Source organism: Salvelinus fontinalis, chromosome 19 (assembly GCF_029448725.1).
Source record: "Salvelinus fontinalis isolate EN_2023a chromosome 19, ASM2944872v1, whole genome shotgun sequence".
Classification (NCBI taxonomy): domain Eukaryota; kingdom Metazoa; phylum Chordata; class Actinopteri; order Salmoniformes; family Salmonidae; genus Salvelinus; species Salvelinus fontinalis.
This window is the reverse complement of record NC_074683.1, coordinates 51,796,152-51,809,536: the sequence shown is the minus strand read 5'-3', so window position 1 is coordinate 51,809,536 and position 13,385 is coordinate 51,796,152. Positions and strand designations below refer to the sequence as shown.

The 13,385-nt window shown below is 35.4% G+C and overlaps 1 protein-coding gene across 1 annotated transcript in view; it reads right to left on the bottom strand.

The window, feature by feature from the left end:
* Window positions 1-12,650, bottom strand: part of LOC129816942 (zinc finger protein 804A-like) — a 44,467-nt gene extending 31,817 nt beyond the window's left edge. Inside the window, exon 1 of the mRNA XM_055871924.1 lies at window positions 12,393-12,650. Coding sequence (XP_055727899.1) covers window positions 12,393-12,635 — 243 coding nt within the window. The 5' untranslated portion in view covers window positions 12,636-12,650. The remainder of the gene's footprint in view (window positions 1-12,392) is intronic.
* Window positions 12,651-13,385: the final 735 nt, after the last annotated feature.

Sequence of the window (13,385 nt, the reverse complement as noted above, 5' to 3'; positions counted from 1 at the left end):
CACTAGTTACAGTATATATCTACTGAACAACTGAGTGGTAGTCACTAGTTACAGTATATATGTAGTCACTAGTTACAGTATATATCTACTGAACAACTGATTGGTTGTCACTAGTTACAGTATATATGTAGTCACTAGTTACAGTATATATGTAGTCACTAGTTACAGTATATATCTACTGAACAACTGAGTGGTTGTCACTAGTTACAGTATATATGTAGTCACTAGTTACAGTATATATCTACTGATCCAATGAGTGGTTGTCACTAGTTACAGTATATATCTACTGAACAACTGAGTGGTTGTCACTAGTTACAGTATATATCTGCTGATCCAATGAGTGGTTGTTACTAGTTACAGTATATATGTACTGAACAACTGAGTGGTTGTCACTAGTTACAGTATATATCTACTGATCCAATGAGTGGTTGTCACTAGTTACAGTATATATGTAGTCACTAGTTACAGTTTAAATCTACTGATCCAATAAGTGGTTGTCACTAGTTACAGTATATATGTAGTCACTAGTTACAGTATATATCTACTGATCCAATGAGCTGTTGTCACTAGTTACAGTATATATCTACTGAACAACTGAGTGGTTGTCACTAGTTACAGTATATATCTACTGATCCAATGAGTGGTTGTCACTAGTTACAGTATATATGTACTGAACAGCTGAGTGGTTGTCACTAGTTACAGTATATATGTAGTCACTAGTTACAGTATATATCTACTGATCCAATGAGTGGTTGTCACTAGTTACAGTATATATGTAGTCACTAGTTACAGTATATATGTAGTCACTAGTTACAGTATATATCTACTGAACAACTGAGTGGTTGTCACTAGTTACAGTATATATCTACTGAACAACTGAGTGGTTGTCACTAGTTACAGTATATATCTACTGAACAACTGAGTGGTTGTCACTAGTTACAGTATATATCTACTGAACAACTGAGTGGTTGTCACTAGTTACAGTATATATTTAGTCACTAGTTACAGTATATATCTACTGAACAACTGAGTGGTTGTCACTAGTTACAGTATATATGTAGTCACTAGTTACAGTATATATCTACTTAACAACTGAGTGGTTGTCACTAGTTACAGTATATATCTACTGAACAACTGAGTGGTTGTCACTAGTTACAGTATATATCTACTGAACAACTGAGTGGTTGTCACTAGTTACAGTATATATCTACTGAACAACTGAGTGGTTGTCACTAGTTACAGTTTATATCTACTGAACAACTGAGTGTTTGTCACTAGTTACAATATATATGTAGTCACTAGTTACAGTATATATCTACTGAACAACTGAGTGGTTGTCACTAGTTACAGTATATATCTACTGAACAACTGAGTGGTTGTCACTAGTTACAGTATATATGTAGTCACTAGTTACAGTATATATCTACTGAACAACTGAGTGGTTGTCACTAGTTACAGTATATATGTAGTCACTAGTTACAGTATATATCTACTGAACAACTGAGTGGTAGTCACTAGTTACAGTATATATGTAGTCACTAGTTACAGTATATATCTACTGAACAACTGAGTGGTTGTCACTAGTTACAGTATATATGTAGTCACTAGTTACAGTATATATGTAGTCACTAGTTACAGTATATATCTACTGAACAACTGAGTGGTTGTCACTAGTTACAGTATATATGTAGTCACTAGTTACAGTATATATCTACTGATCCAATGAGTGGTTGTCACTAGTTACAGTATATATCTACTGAACAACTGAGTGGTTGTCACTAGTTACAGTATATATCTGCTGATCCAATGAGTGGTTGTCACTAGTTACAGTATATATCTACTGAACAACTGAGTGGTTGTCACTAGTTACAGTATATATCTGCTGATCCAATGAGTGGTTGTTACTAGTTACAGTATATATGTACTGAACAACTGAGTGGTTGTCACTAGTTACAGTATATATCTACTGATCCAATGAGTGGTTGTCACTAGTTACAGTATATATGTAGTCACTAGTTACAGTATATATCTACTGATCCAATAAGTGGTTGTCACTAGTTACAGTATATATGTAGTCACTAGTTACAGTATATATCTACTGATCCAATGAGTGGTTGTCACTAGTTACAGTATATATCTACTGAACAACTGAGTGGTTGTCACTAGTTACAGTATATATCTACTGAACAACTGAGTGGTTGTCACTAGTTACAGTATATATCTACTGAACAACTGAGTGGTTGTCACTAGTTACAGTATATATCTACTGAACAACTGAGTGGTTGTCACTAGTTACAGTATATATGTAGTCACTAGTTACAGTATATATCTACTTAACAACTGAGTGGTTGTCATTAGTTACAGTATATATGTAGTCACTAGTTACAGTATATATCTACTGAACAACTGAGTGGTTGTCACTAGTTACAGTATATATGTAGTCACTAGTTACAGTATATATCTACTGAACAACTGAGTGGTTGTCACTAGTTACAGTATATATGTAGTCACTAGTTACAGTATATATCTACTGAACAACTGAGTGGTTGTCACTAGTGACAGTATATATCTACTGAACAACTGAGTGGTTGTCACTAGTTACAGTATATATCTACTGAACAACTGAGTGTTTGTCACTAGTTACAGTATATATGTAGTCACTAGTTACAGTATATATCTACTGAACAACTGAGTGGTTGTCACTAGTTACAGTATATATCTACTGAACAACTGAGTGGTTGTCACTAGTTACAGTATATATGTAGTCACTAGTTACAGTATATATCTACTGAACAACTGAGTGGTTGTCACTAGTTACAGTATATATGTAGTCACTAGTTACAGTATATATCTACTGAACAACTGAGTGGTAGTCACTAGTTACAGTATATATGTAGTCACTAGTTACAGTATATATCTACTGAACAACTGATTGGTTGTCACTAGTTACAGTATATATGTAGTCACTAGTTACAGTATATATGTAGTCACTAGTTACAGTATATATCTACTGAACAACTGAGTGGTTGTCACTAGTTACAGTATATATGTAGTCACTAGTTACAGTATATATCTACTGATCCAATGAGTGGTTGTCACTAGTTACAGTATATATCTACTGAACAACTGAGTGGTTGTCACTAGTTACAGTATATATCTGCTGATCCAATGAGTGGTTGTTACTAGTTACAGTATATATGTACTGAACAACTGAGTGGTTGTCACTAGTTACAGTATATATCTACTGATCCAATGAGTGGTTGTCACTAGTTACAGTATATATGTAGTCACTAGTTACAGTTTAAATCTACTGATCCAATAAGTGGTTGTCACTAGTTACAGTATATATGTAGTCACTAGTTACAGTATATATCTACTGATCCAATGAGCTGTTGTCACTAGTTACAGTATATATCTACTGAACAACTGAGTGGTTGTCACTAGTTACAGTATATATCTACTGATCCAATGAGTGGTTGTCACTAGTTACAGTATATATGTACTGAACAGCTGAGTGGTTGTCACTAGTTACAGTATATATGTAGTCACTAGTTACAGTATATATCTACTGATCCAATGAGTGGTTGTCACTAGTTACAGTATATATGTAGTCACTAGTTACAGTATATATGTAGTCACTAGTTACAGTATATATCTACTGAACAACTGAGTGGTTGTCACTAGTTACAGTATATATCTACTGAACAACTGAGTGGTTGTCACTAGTTACAGTATATATCTACTGAACAACTGAGTGGTTGTCACTAGTTACAGTATATATCTACTGAACAACTGAGTGGTTGTCACTAGTTACAGTATATATTTAGTCACTAGTTACAGTATATATCTACTGAACAACTGAGTGGTTGTCACTAGTTACAGTATATATGTAGTCACTAGTTACAGTATATATCTACTTAACAACTGAGTGGTTGTCACTAGTTACAGTATATATCTACTGAACAACTGAGTGGTTGTCACTAGTTACAGTATATATCTACTGAACAACTGAGTGGTTGTCACTAGTTACAGTATATATCTACTGAACAACTGAGTGGTTGTCACTAGTTACAGTATATATGTATTCACTAGTTACAGTATATATCTACTTAACAACTGAGTGGTTGTCACTAGTTACAGTATATATGTAGTCACTAGTTACAGTATATATCTACTTAACAACTGAGTGGTTGTCACTAGTTACAGTATATATGTAGTCACTAGTTACAGTATATATCTACTTAACAACTGAGTGGTTGTCACTAGTTACAGTATATATGTAGTCACTAGTTACAGTATATATCTACTGAACAACTGAGTGGTTGTCACTAGTGACAGTATATATCTACTGAACAACTGAGTGGTTGTCACTAGTTACAGTATATATCTACTGAACAACTGAGTGTTTGTCACTAGTTACAGTATATATGTAGTCACTAGTTACAGTATATATCTACTGAACAACTGAGTGGTTGTCACTAGTTACAGTATATATCTACTGAACAACTGAGTGGTTGTCACTAGTTACAGTATATATGTAGTCACTAGTTACAGTATATATCTACTGAACAACTGAGTGGTTGTCACTAGTTACAGTATATATGTAGTCACTAGTTACAGTATATATCTACTGATCCAATGAGTGGTTGTCACTAGTTACAGTATATATCTACTGAACAACTGAGTGGTTGTCACTAGTTACAGTATATATCTACTGATCCAATGAGTGGTTGTTACTAGTTACAGTATATATGTACTGAACAACTGAGTGGTTGTCACTAGTTACAGTATATATCTACTGATCCAATGAGTGGTTGTCACTAGTTACAGTATATATGTAGTCACTAGTTACAGTATATATCTACTGATCCAATGAGTGGTTGTCACTATTTACAGTATATATCTACTGAACAACTGAGTGGTTGTCACTAGTTACAGTATATATCTACTTAACAACTGAGTGGTTGTCACTAGTTACAGTATATATCTACTGATCCAATGAGTGGTTGTCACTTGTTACAGTATATATGTAGTCACTAGTTACAGTATATATCTACTGATCCAATGAGTGGTTGTCACTAGTTACAGTATATATGTAGTCACTAGTTACAGTATATATCTACTGAACAACTGAGTGGTTGTCACTAGTTACAGTATATATCTACTGAACAACTGGGTGGTTGTCACTAGTTACAGTATATATCTACTGATCGAATGAGTGGTTGTCACTAGTTACAGTATATATGTAGTCACTAGTTACAGTATATATCTACTGATCCAATAAGTGGTTGTCACTAGTTACAGTATATATGTAGTCACTAGTTACAGTATATATCTACTGATCCAATGAGTGGTTGTCACTAGTTACAGTATATATCTACTGAACAACTGAGTGGTTGTCACTAGTTACAGTATATATCTACTGATCCAATGAGTGGTTGTCACTAGTTACAGTATATATCTACTGAACAACTGAGTGGTTGTCACTAGTTACAGTATATATCTGCTGATCCAATGAGTGGTTGTTACTAGTTACAGTATATATGTACTGAACAACTGAGTGGTTGTCACTAGTTACAGTATATATCTACTGATCCAATGAGTGGTTGTCACTAGTTACAGTATATATGTAGTCACTAGTTACAGTTTAAATCTACTGATCCAATAAGTGGTTGTCACTAGTTACAGTATATATGTAGTCACTAGTTACAGTATATATCTACTGATCCAATGAGCTGTTGTCACTAGTTACAGTATATATCTACTGAACAACTGAGTGGTTGTCACTAGTTACAGTATATATCTACTGATCCAATGAGTGGTTGTCACTAGTTACAGTATATATGTACTGAACAGCTGAGTGGTTGTCACTAGTTACAGTATATATGTAGTCACTAGTTACAGTATATATCTACTGATCCAATGAGTGGTTGTCACTAGTTACAGTATATATGTAGTCACTAGTTACAGTATATATGTAGTCACTAGTTACAGTATATATCTACTGAACAACTGAGTGGTTGTCACTAGTTACAGTATATATCTACTGAACAACTGAGTGGTTGTCACTAGTTACAGTATATATCTACTGAACAACTGAGTGGTTGTCACTAGTTACAGTATATATCTACTGAACAACTGAGTGGTTGTCACTAGTTACAGTATATATTTAGTCACTAGTTACAGTATATATCTACTGAACAACTGAGTGGTTGTCACTAGTTACAGTATATATGTAGTCACTAGTTACAGTATATATCTACTTAACAACTGAGTGGTTGTCACTAGTTACAGTATATATCTACTGAACAACTGAGTGGTTGTCACTAGTTACAGTATATATCTACTGAACAACTGAGTGGTTGTCACTAGTTACAGTATATATCTACTGAACAACTGAGTGGTTGTCACTAGTTACAGTATATATGTATTCACTAGTTACAGTATATATCTACTTAACAACTGAGTGGTTGTCACTAGTTACAGTATATATGTAGTCACTAGTTACAGTATATATCTACTTAACAACTGAGTGGTTGTCACTAGTTACAGTATATATGTAGTCACTAGTTACAGTATATATCTACTTAACAACTGAGTGGTTGTCACTAGTTACAGTATATATGTAGTCACTAGTTACAGTATATATCTACTGAACAACTGAGTGGTTGTCACTAGTGACAGTATATATCTACTGAACAACTGAGTGGTTGTCACTAGTTACAGTATATATCTACTGAACAACTGAGTGTTTGTCACTAGTTACAGTATATATGTAGTCACTAGTTACAGTATATATCTACTGAACAACTGAGTGGTTGTCACTAGTTACAGTATATATCTACTGAACAACTGAGTGGTTGTCACTAGTTACAGTATATATGTAGTCACTAGTTACAGTATATATCTACTGAACAACTGAGTGGTTGTCACTAGTTACAGTATATATGTAGTCACTAGTTACAGTATATATCTACTGATCCAATGAGTGGTTGTCACTAGTTACAGTATATATCTACTGAACAACTGAGTGGTTGTCACTAGTTACAGTATATATCTACTGATCCAATGAGTGGTTGTTACTAGTTACAGTATATATGTACTGAACAACTGAGTGGTTGTCACTAGTTACAGTATATATCTACTGATCCAATGAGTGGTTGTCACTAGTTACAGTATATATGTAGTCACTAGTTACAGTATATATCTACTGATCCAATGAGTGGTTGTCACTATTTACAGTATATATCTACTGAACAACTGAGTGGTTGTCACTAGTTACAGTATATATCTACTTAACAACTGAGTGGTTGTCACTAGTTACAGTATATATCTACTGATCCAATGAGTGGTTGTCACTTGTTACAGTATATATGTAGTCACTAGTTACAGTATATATCTACTGATCCAATGAGTGGTTGTCACTAGTTACAGTATATATGTAGTCACTAGTTACAGTATATATCTACTGAACAACTGAGTGGTTGTCACTAGTTACAGTATATATCTACTGAACAACTGGGTGGTTGTCACTAGTTACAGTATATATCTACTGATCGAATGAGTGGTTGTCACTAGTTACAGTATATATGTAGTCACTAGTTACAGTATATATCTACTGATCCAATAAGTGGTTGTCACTAGTTACAGTATATATGTAGTCACTAGTTACAGTATATATCTACTGATCCAATGAGTGGTTGTCACTAGTTACAGTATATATCTACTGAACAACTGAGTGGTTGTCACTAGTTACAGTATATATCTACTGATCCAATGAGTGGTTGTCACTAGTTACAGTATATATGTACTGAACAGCTGAGTGGTTGTCACTAGTTACAGTATATATGTAGTCACTAGTTACAGTATATATCTACTGATCCAATGAGTGGTTGTCACTAGTTACAGTATATATGTAGTCACTAGTTACAGTATATATGTAGTCACTAGTTACAGTATATATCTACTGAACAACTGAGTGGTTGTCACTAGTTACAGTATATATCTACTGAACAACTGAGTGGTTGTCACTAGTTACAGTATATATCTACTGAACAACTGAGTGGTTGTCACTAGTTACAGTATATATCTACTGAACAACTGAGTGGTTGTCACTAGTTACAGTATATATTTAGTCACTAGTTACAGTATATATCTACTTAACAACTGAGTGGTTGTCACTAGTTACAGTATATATCTACTGAACAACTGAGTGGTTGTCACTAGTTACAGTATATATCTACTGAACAACTGAGTGGTTGTCACTAGTTACAGTATATATCTACTGAACAACTGAGTGGTTGTCACTAGTTACAGTATATATGTAGTCACTAGTTACAGTTTATATCTACTTAACAACTGAGTGGTTGTCACTAGTTACAGTATATATGTAGTCACTAGTTACAGTATATATCTACTGAACAACTGAGTGGTTGTCACTAGTTACAGTATATATGTAGTCACTAGTTACAGTATATATCTACTGAACAACTGTGTGGTTGTCACTAGTTACAGAATATATGTAGTCACTAGTTACAGTATATATCTACTTAACAACTGAGTGGTTGTCACTAGTTACAGTATATATGTAGTCACTAGTTACAGTATATATCTACTGAACAACTGAGTGGTTGTCACTAGTGACAGTATATATCTACTGAACAACTGAGTGGTTGTCACTAGTTACAGTATATATCTACTGAACAACTGAGTGTTTGTCACTAGTTACAGTATATATGTAGTCACTAGTTACAGTATATATCTACTGAACAACTGAGTGGTTGTCACTAGTTACAGTATATATCTACTGAACAACTGAGTGGTTGTCACTAGTTACAGTATATATGTAGTCACTAGTTACAGTATATATCTACTGAACAACTGAGTGCTTGTCACTAGTTACAGTATATATGTAGTCACTAGTTACAGTATATATCTACTGATCCAATGAGTGGTTGTCACTAGTTACAGTATATATCTACTGAACAACTGAGTGGTTGTCACTAGTTACAGTATATATCTACTGATCCAATGAGTGGTTGTTACTAGTTACAGTATATATGTACTGAACAACTGAGTGGTTGTCACTAGTTACAGTATATATCTACTGATCCAATGAGTGGTTGTCACTAGTTACAGTATATATGTAGTCACTAGTTACAGTATATATCTACTGATCCAATGAGTGGTTGTCACTAGTTACAGTATATATCTACTGAACAACTGAGTGGTTGTCACTAGTTACAGTATATATCTACTGATCCAATGAGTGGTTGTCACTAGTTACAGTATATATGTACTGAACAGCTGAGTGGTTGTCACAAGTTACAGTATATATGTAGTCACTAGTTACAGTATATATCTACTGATCCAATGAGTGGTTGTCACTATTTACAGTATATATCTACTGAACAACTGAGTGGTTGTCACTAGTTACAGTATATATCTACTTAACAACTGAGTGGTTGTCACTAGTTACAGTATATATCTACTGATCCAATGAGTGGTTGTCACTTGTTACAGTATATATGTAGTCACTAGTTACAGTATATATCTACTGAACAACTGAGTGGTTGTCACTAGTTACAGTATATATGTAGTCACTAGTTACAGTATATATCTACTTAACAACTGAGTGGTTGTCACTAGTTACAGTATATATCTACTGAACAACTGAGTGGTTGTCACTAGTTACAGTATATATCTACTGAACAACTGAGTGGTTGTCACTAGTTACAGTATATATGTAGTCACTAGTTACAGTTTATATCTACTTAACAACTGAGTGGTTGTCACTAGTTACAGTATATATGTAGTCACTAGTTACAGTATATATCTACTTAACAACTGAGTGGTTGTCACTAGTTACAGTATATATCTACTGAACAACTGGGTGGTTGTCACTAGTTACAGTATATATCTACTGAACAACTGAGTGGTTGTCACTAGTTACAGTATATATCTACTGAACAACTGAGTGGTTGTCACTAGTTACAGTATATATTTAGTCACTAGTTACAGTATATATCTACTGAACAACTGAGTGGTTGTCACTAGTTACAGTATATATGTAGTCACTAGTTACAGTATATATCTACTTAACAACTGAGTGGTTGTCACTAGTTACAGTATATATCTACTGAACAACTGAGTGGTTGTCACTAGTTACAGTATATATCTACTGAACAACTGAGTGGTTGTCACTAGTTACAGTATATATGTAGTCACTAGTTACAGTTTATATCTACTTAACAACTGAGTGGTTGTCACTAGTTACAGTATATATGTAGTCACTAGTTACAGTATATATCTACTGAACAACTGAGTGGTTGTCACTAGTTACAGTATATATGTAGTCACTAGTTACAGTATATATCTACTGAACAACTGTGTGGTTGTCACTAGTTACAGAATATATGTAGTCACTAGTTACAGTATATATCTACTTAACAACTGAGTGGTTGTCACTAGTTACAGTATATATGTAGTCACTAGTTACAGTATATATCTACTGAACAACTGAGTGGTTGTCACTAGTGACAGTATATTTGTAGTCACTAGTTACAGTATATATCTACTGAACAACTGAGTGGTTGTCACTAGTGACAGTATATATCTACTGAACAACTGAGTGGTTGTCACTAGTTACAGTATATATCTACTGAACAACTGAGTGGTTGTCACTAGTTACAGTATATATGTAGTCACTAGTTACAGTATATATCTACTGAACAACTGAGTGGTTGTCACTAGTTACAGTATATATCTACTGAACAACTGAGTGGTTGTCACTAGTTACAGTATATATGTAGTCACTAGTTACAGTATATATCTACTGAACAACTGAGTGGTTGTCACTAGTTACAGTATATATGTAGTCACTAGTTACAGTATATATCTACTGATCCAATGAGTGGTTGTCACTAGTTACAGTATATATCTACTGAACAACTGAGTGGTTGTCACTAGTTACAGTATATATCTACTGATCCAATGAGTGGTTGTCACTAGTTACAGTATATATGTACTGAACAGCTGAGTGGTTGTCACTAGTTACAGTATATATGTAGTCACTAGTTACAGTATATATCTACTGATCCAATGAGTGGTTGTCACTATTTACAGTATATATCTACTGAACAACTGAGTGGTTGTCACTAGTTACAGTATATATCTACTTAACAACTGAGTGGTTGTCACTAGTTACAGTATATATCTACTGATCCAATGAGTGGTTGTCACTTGTTACAGTATATATGTAGTCACTAGTTACAGTATATATCTACTGATCCAATGAGTGGTTGTCACTAGTTACAGTATATATGTAGTCACTAGTTACAGTATATATCTACTGAACAACTGAGTGGTTGTCACTAGTTACAGTATATATGTAGTCACTAGTTACAGTATATATCTACTGAACAACTGAGTGGTTGTCACTAGTTACAGTATATATGTAGTCACTAGTTACAGTATATATCTACTGAACAAATGAGTGGTTGTTACTAGTTACAGTATATATCTACTGAACAACTGAGTGGTTGTCACTAGTTAAAATATATATCTACTGAACAACTGAGTGGTTGTCACTAGTTAAAATATATATCTACTGAACAACTGAGTGGTTGTCACTAGTTAAAATATATATCTACTGAACAACTGAGTGGTTGTCACTAGTTACAGTATATATCTACTGAACAACTGAGTGGTTGTCACTAGTTACAGTATATATCTACTGAACAACTGAGTGGTTGTCACTAGTTACAGTTTATATGTAGTCACTAGTTACAGTATATATCTACTGATCCAATGAGTGGTTGTCACTAGTTACAGTATATATCTACTGAACAACTGAGTGGTAGTCACTAGTTACAGTATATATGTAGTCACTAGTTACAGTATATATCTACTGAACAACTGAGTGGTTGTCACTAGTTACAGTATATATGTAGTCACTAGTTACAGTATATATCTACTGAACAACTGAGTGGTTGTCACTAGTTACAGTATATATCTACTGAACAACTGAGTGGTTGTCACTAGTTACAGTATATATGTAGTCACTAGTTACAGTATATATCTACTGAACAACTGAGTGGTTGTCACTAGTTACAGTATATATGTAGTCACTAGTTACAGTATATATCTACTGAACAACTGAGTGGTAGTCACTAGTTACAGTATATATGTAGTCACTAGTTACAGTATATATGTAGTCACTAGTTACAGTATATATGTAGTCACTAGTTACAGTATATATCTACTGAACAACTGATTGGTTGTCACTAGTTACAGTATATATCTACTGAACCAATGAGTGCGTGCGTGCGTGCGTGTGTGCGTGCGTGCGTGTGCGTGCGTGTGTAAACATGAGGTAGTCTAGGACCACATACCTGTTTGTGAGCATGGTCATAGGAGTTAATGTGGTTGTCAAACTCCTGGTGCTTGCAGTACTGCTTGTCACACAGATCACAGTAGAAGTTGGCCTTCGGGTCCTCCAAGGCTTTGGCCGCGGTCGTCGTCCTCTCCTTCTCCGCGTAGTCCTGGAAGAAACAATAAGGACAAGAACCACCTCTGTCAGGGAGGGAATCTAAATTATATCTCAACTCAGCAGGAACAGGTTGAAGTGGTGCCATTACAAGTAAATAGTAAGCAGTTGAATGTAATGACTTCATTTAGACAACCCATTGGGAAGGTCTTAAAACTCTCTGATATTATAGGGTTGGAGAGGAATGGACAACATCTCAGAGACAATCTGCATCCAAAAAACATTCCATTTTACATTCAGAACAAGTGGCTTTCAGTGTTGTACCCCTCAGGGCTAATGGTGAACTTCAGTGTTGTACCCCTCAGGGCTACTGGTGGCCTTCAGTCTTGTACCCCTCAGGGCTACTGGTGACCTTCAGTGTTGTACCCCTCAGGGCTACTGGTGGCCGTCAGTGTTGTACCCCTCAGGGCTAATGGTGGCCGTCAGTGTTGTACCCCTCAGGGCTACTGGTGGCCGTCAGTGTTGTACCCCTCAGGGCTACTGGTGGCCTTCAGTGTTCTACCCCTCAGGGCTACTGGTGGCCTTCAGTCTTGTACCCCTCAGGGCTACTGGTGGCCTTCAGTCTTGTACCCCTCAGGGCTACTGGTGGCCTTCAGTCTTGTACCCCTCAGGGCTACTGGTGGCCTTCAGTCTTGTACCCCTCAGGGCTACTGGTGGACTTCAGTCTTGTACCCCTCAGGGCTACTGGTGGCCTTCAGTCTTGTACCCCTCAGGGCTACTGGTGGCCTTCAGTCTTCTACCCCTCAGGGCTACTGGTGGCCTTCAGTGTTCTACCCCTCAGGGCTACTGGTGGCCTTCAGTGTTCTACCCCTCAGGGCTACTGGTGGCCTTCAGTGTT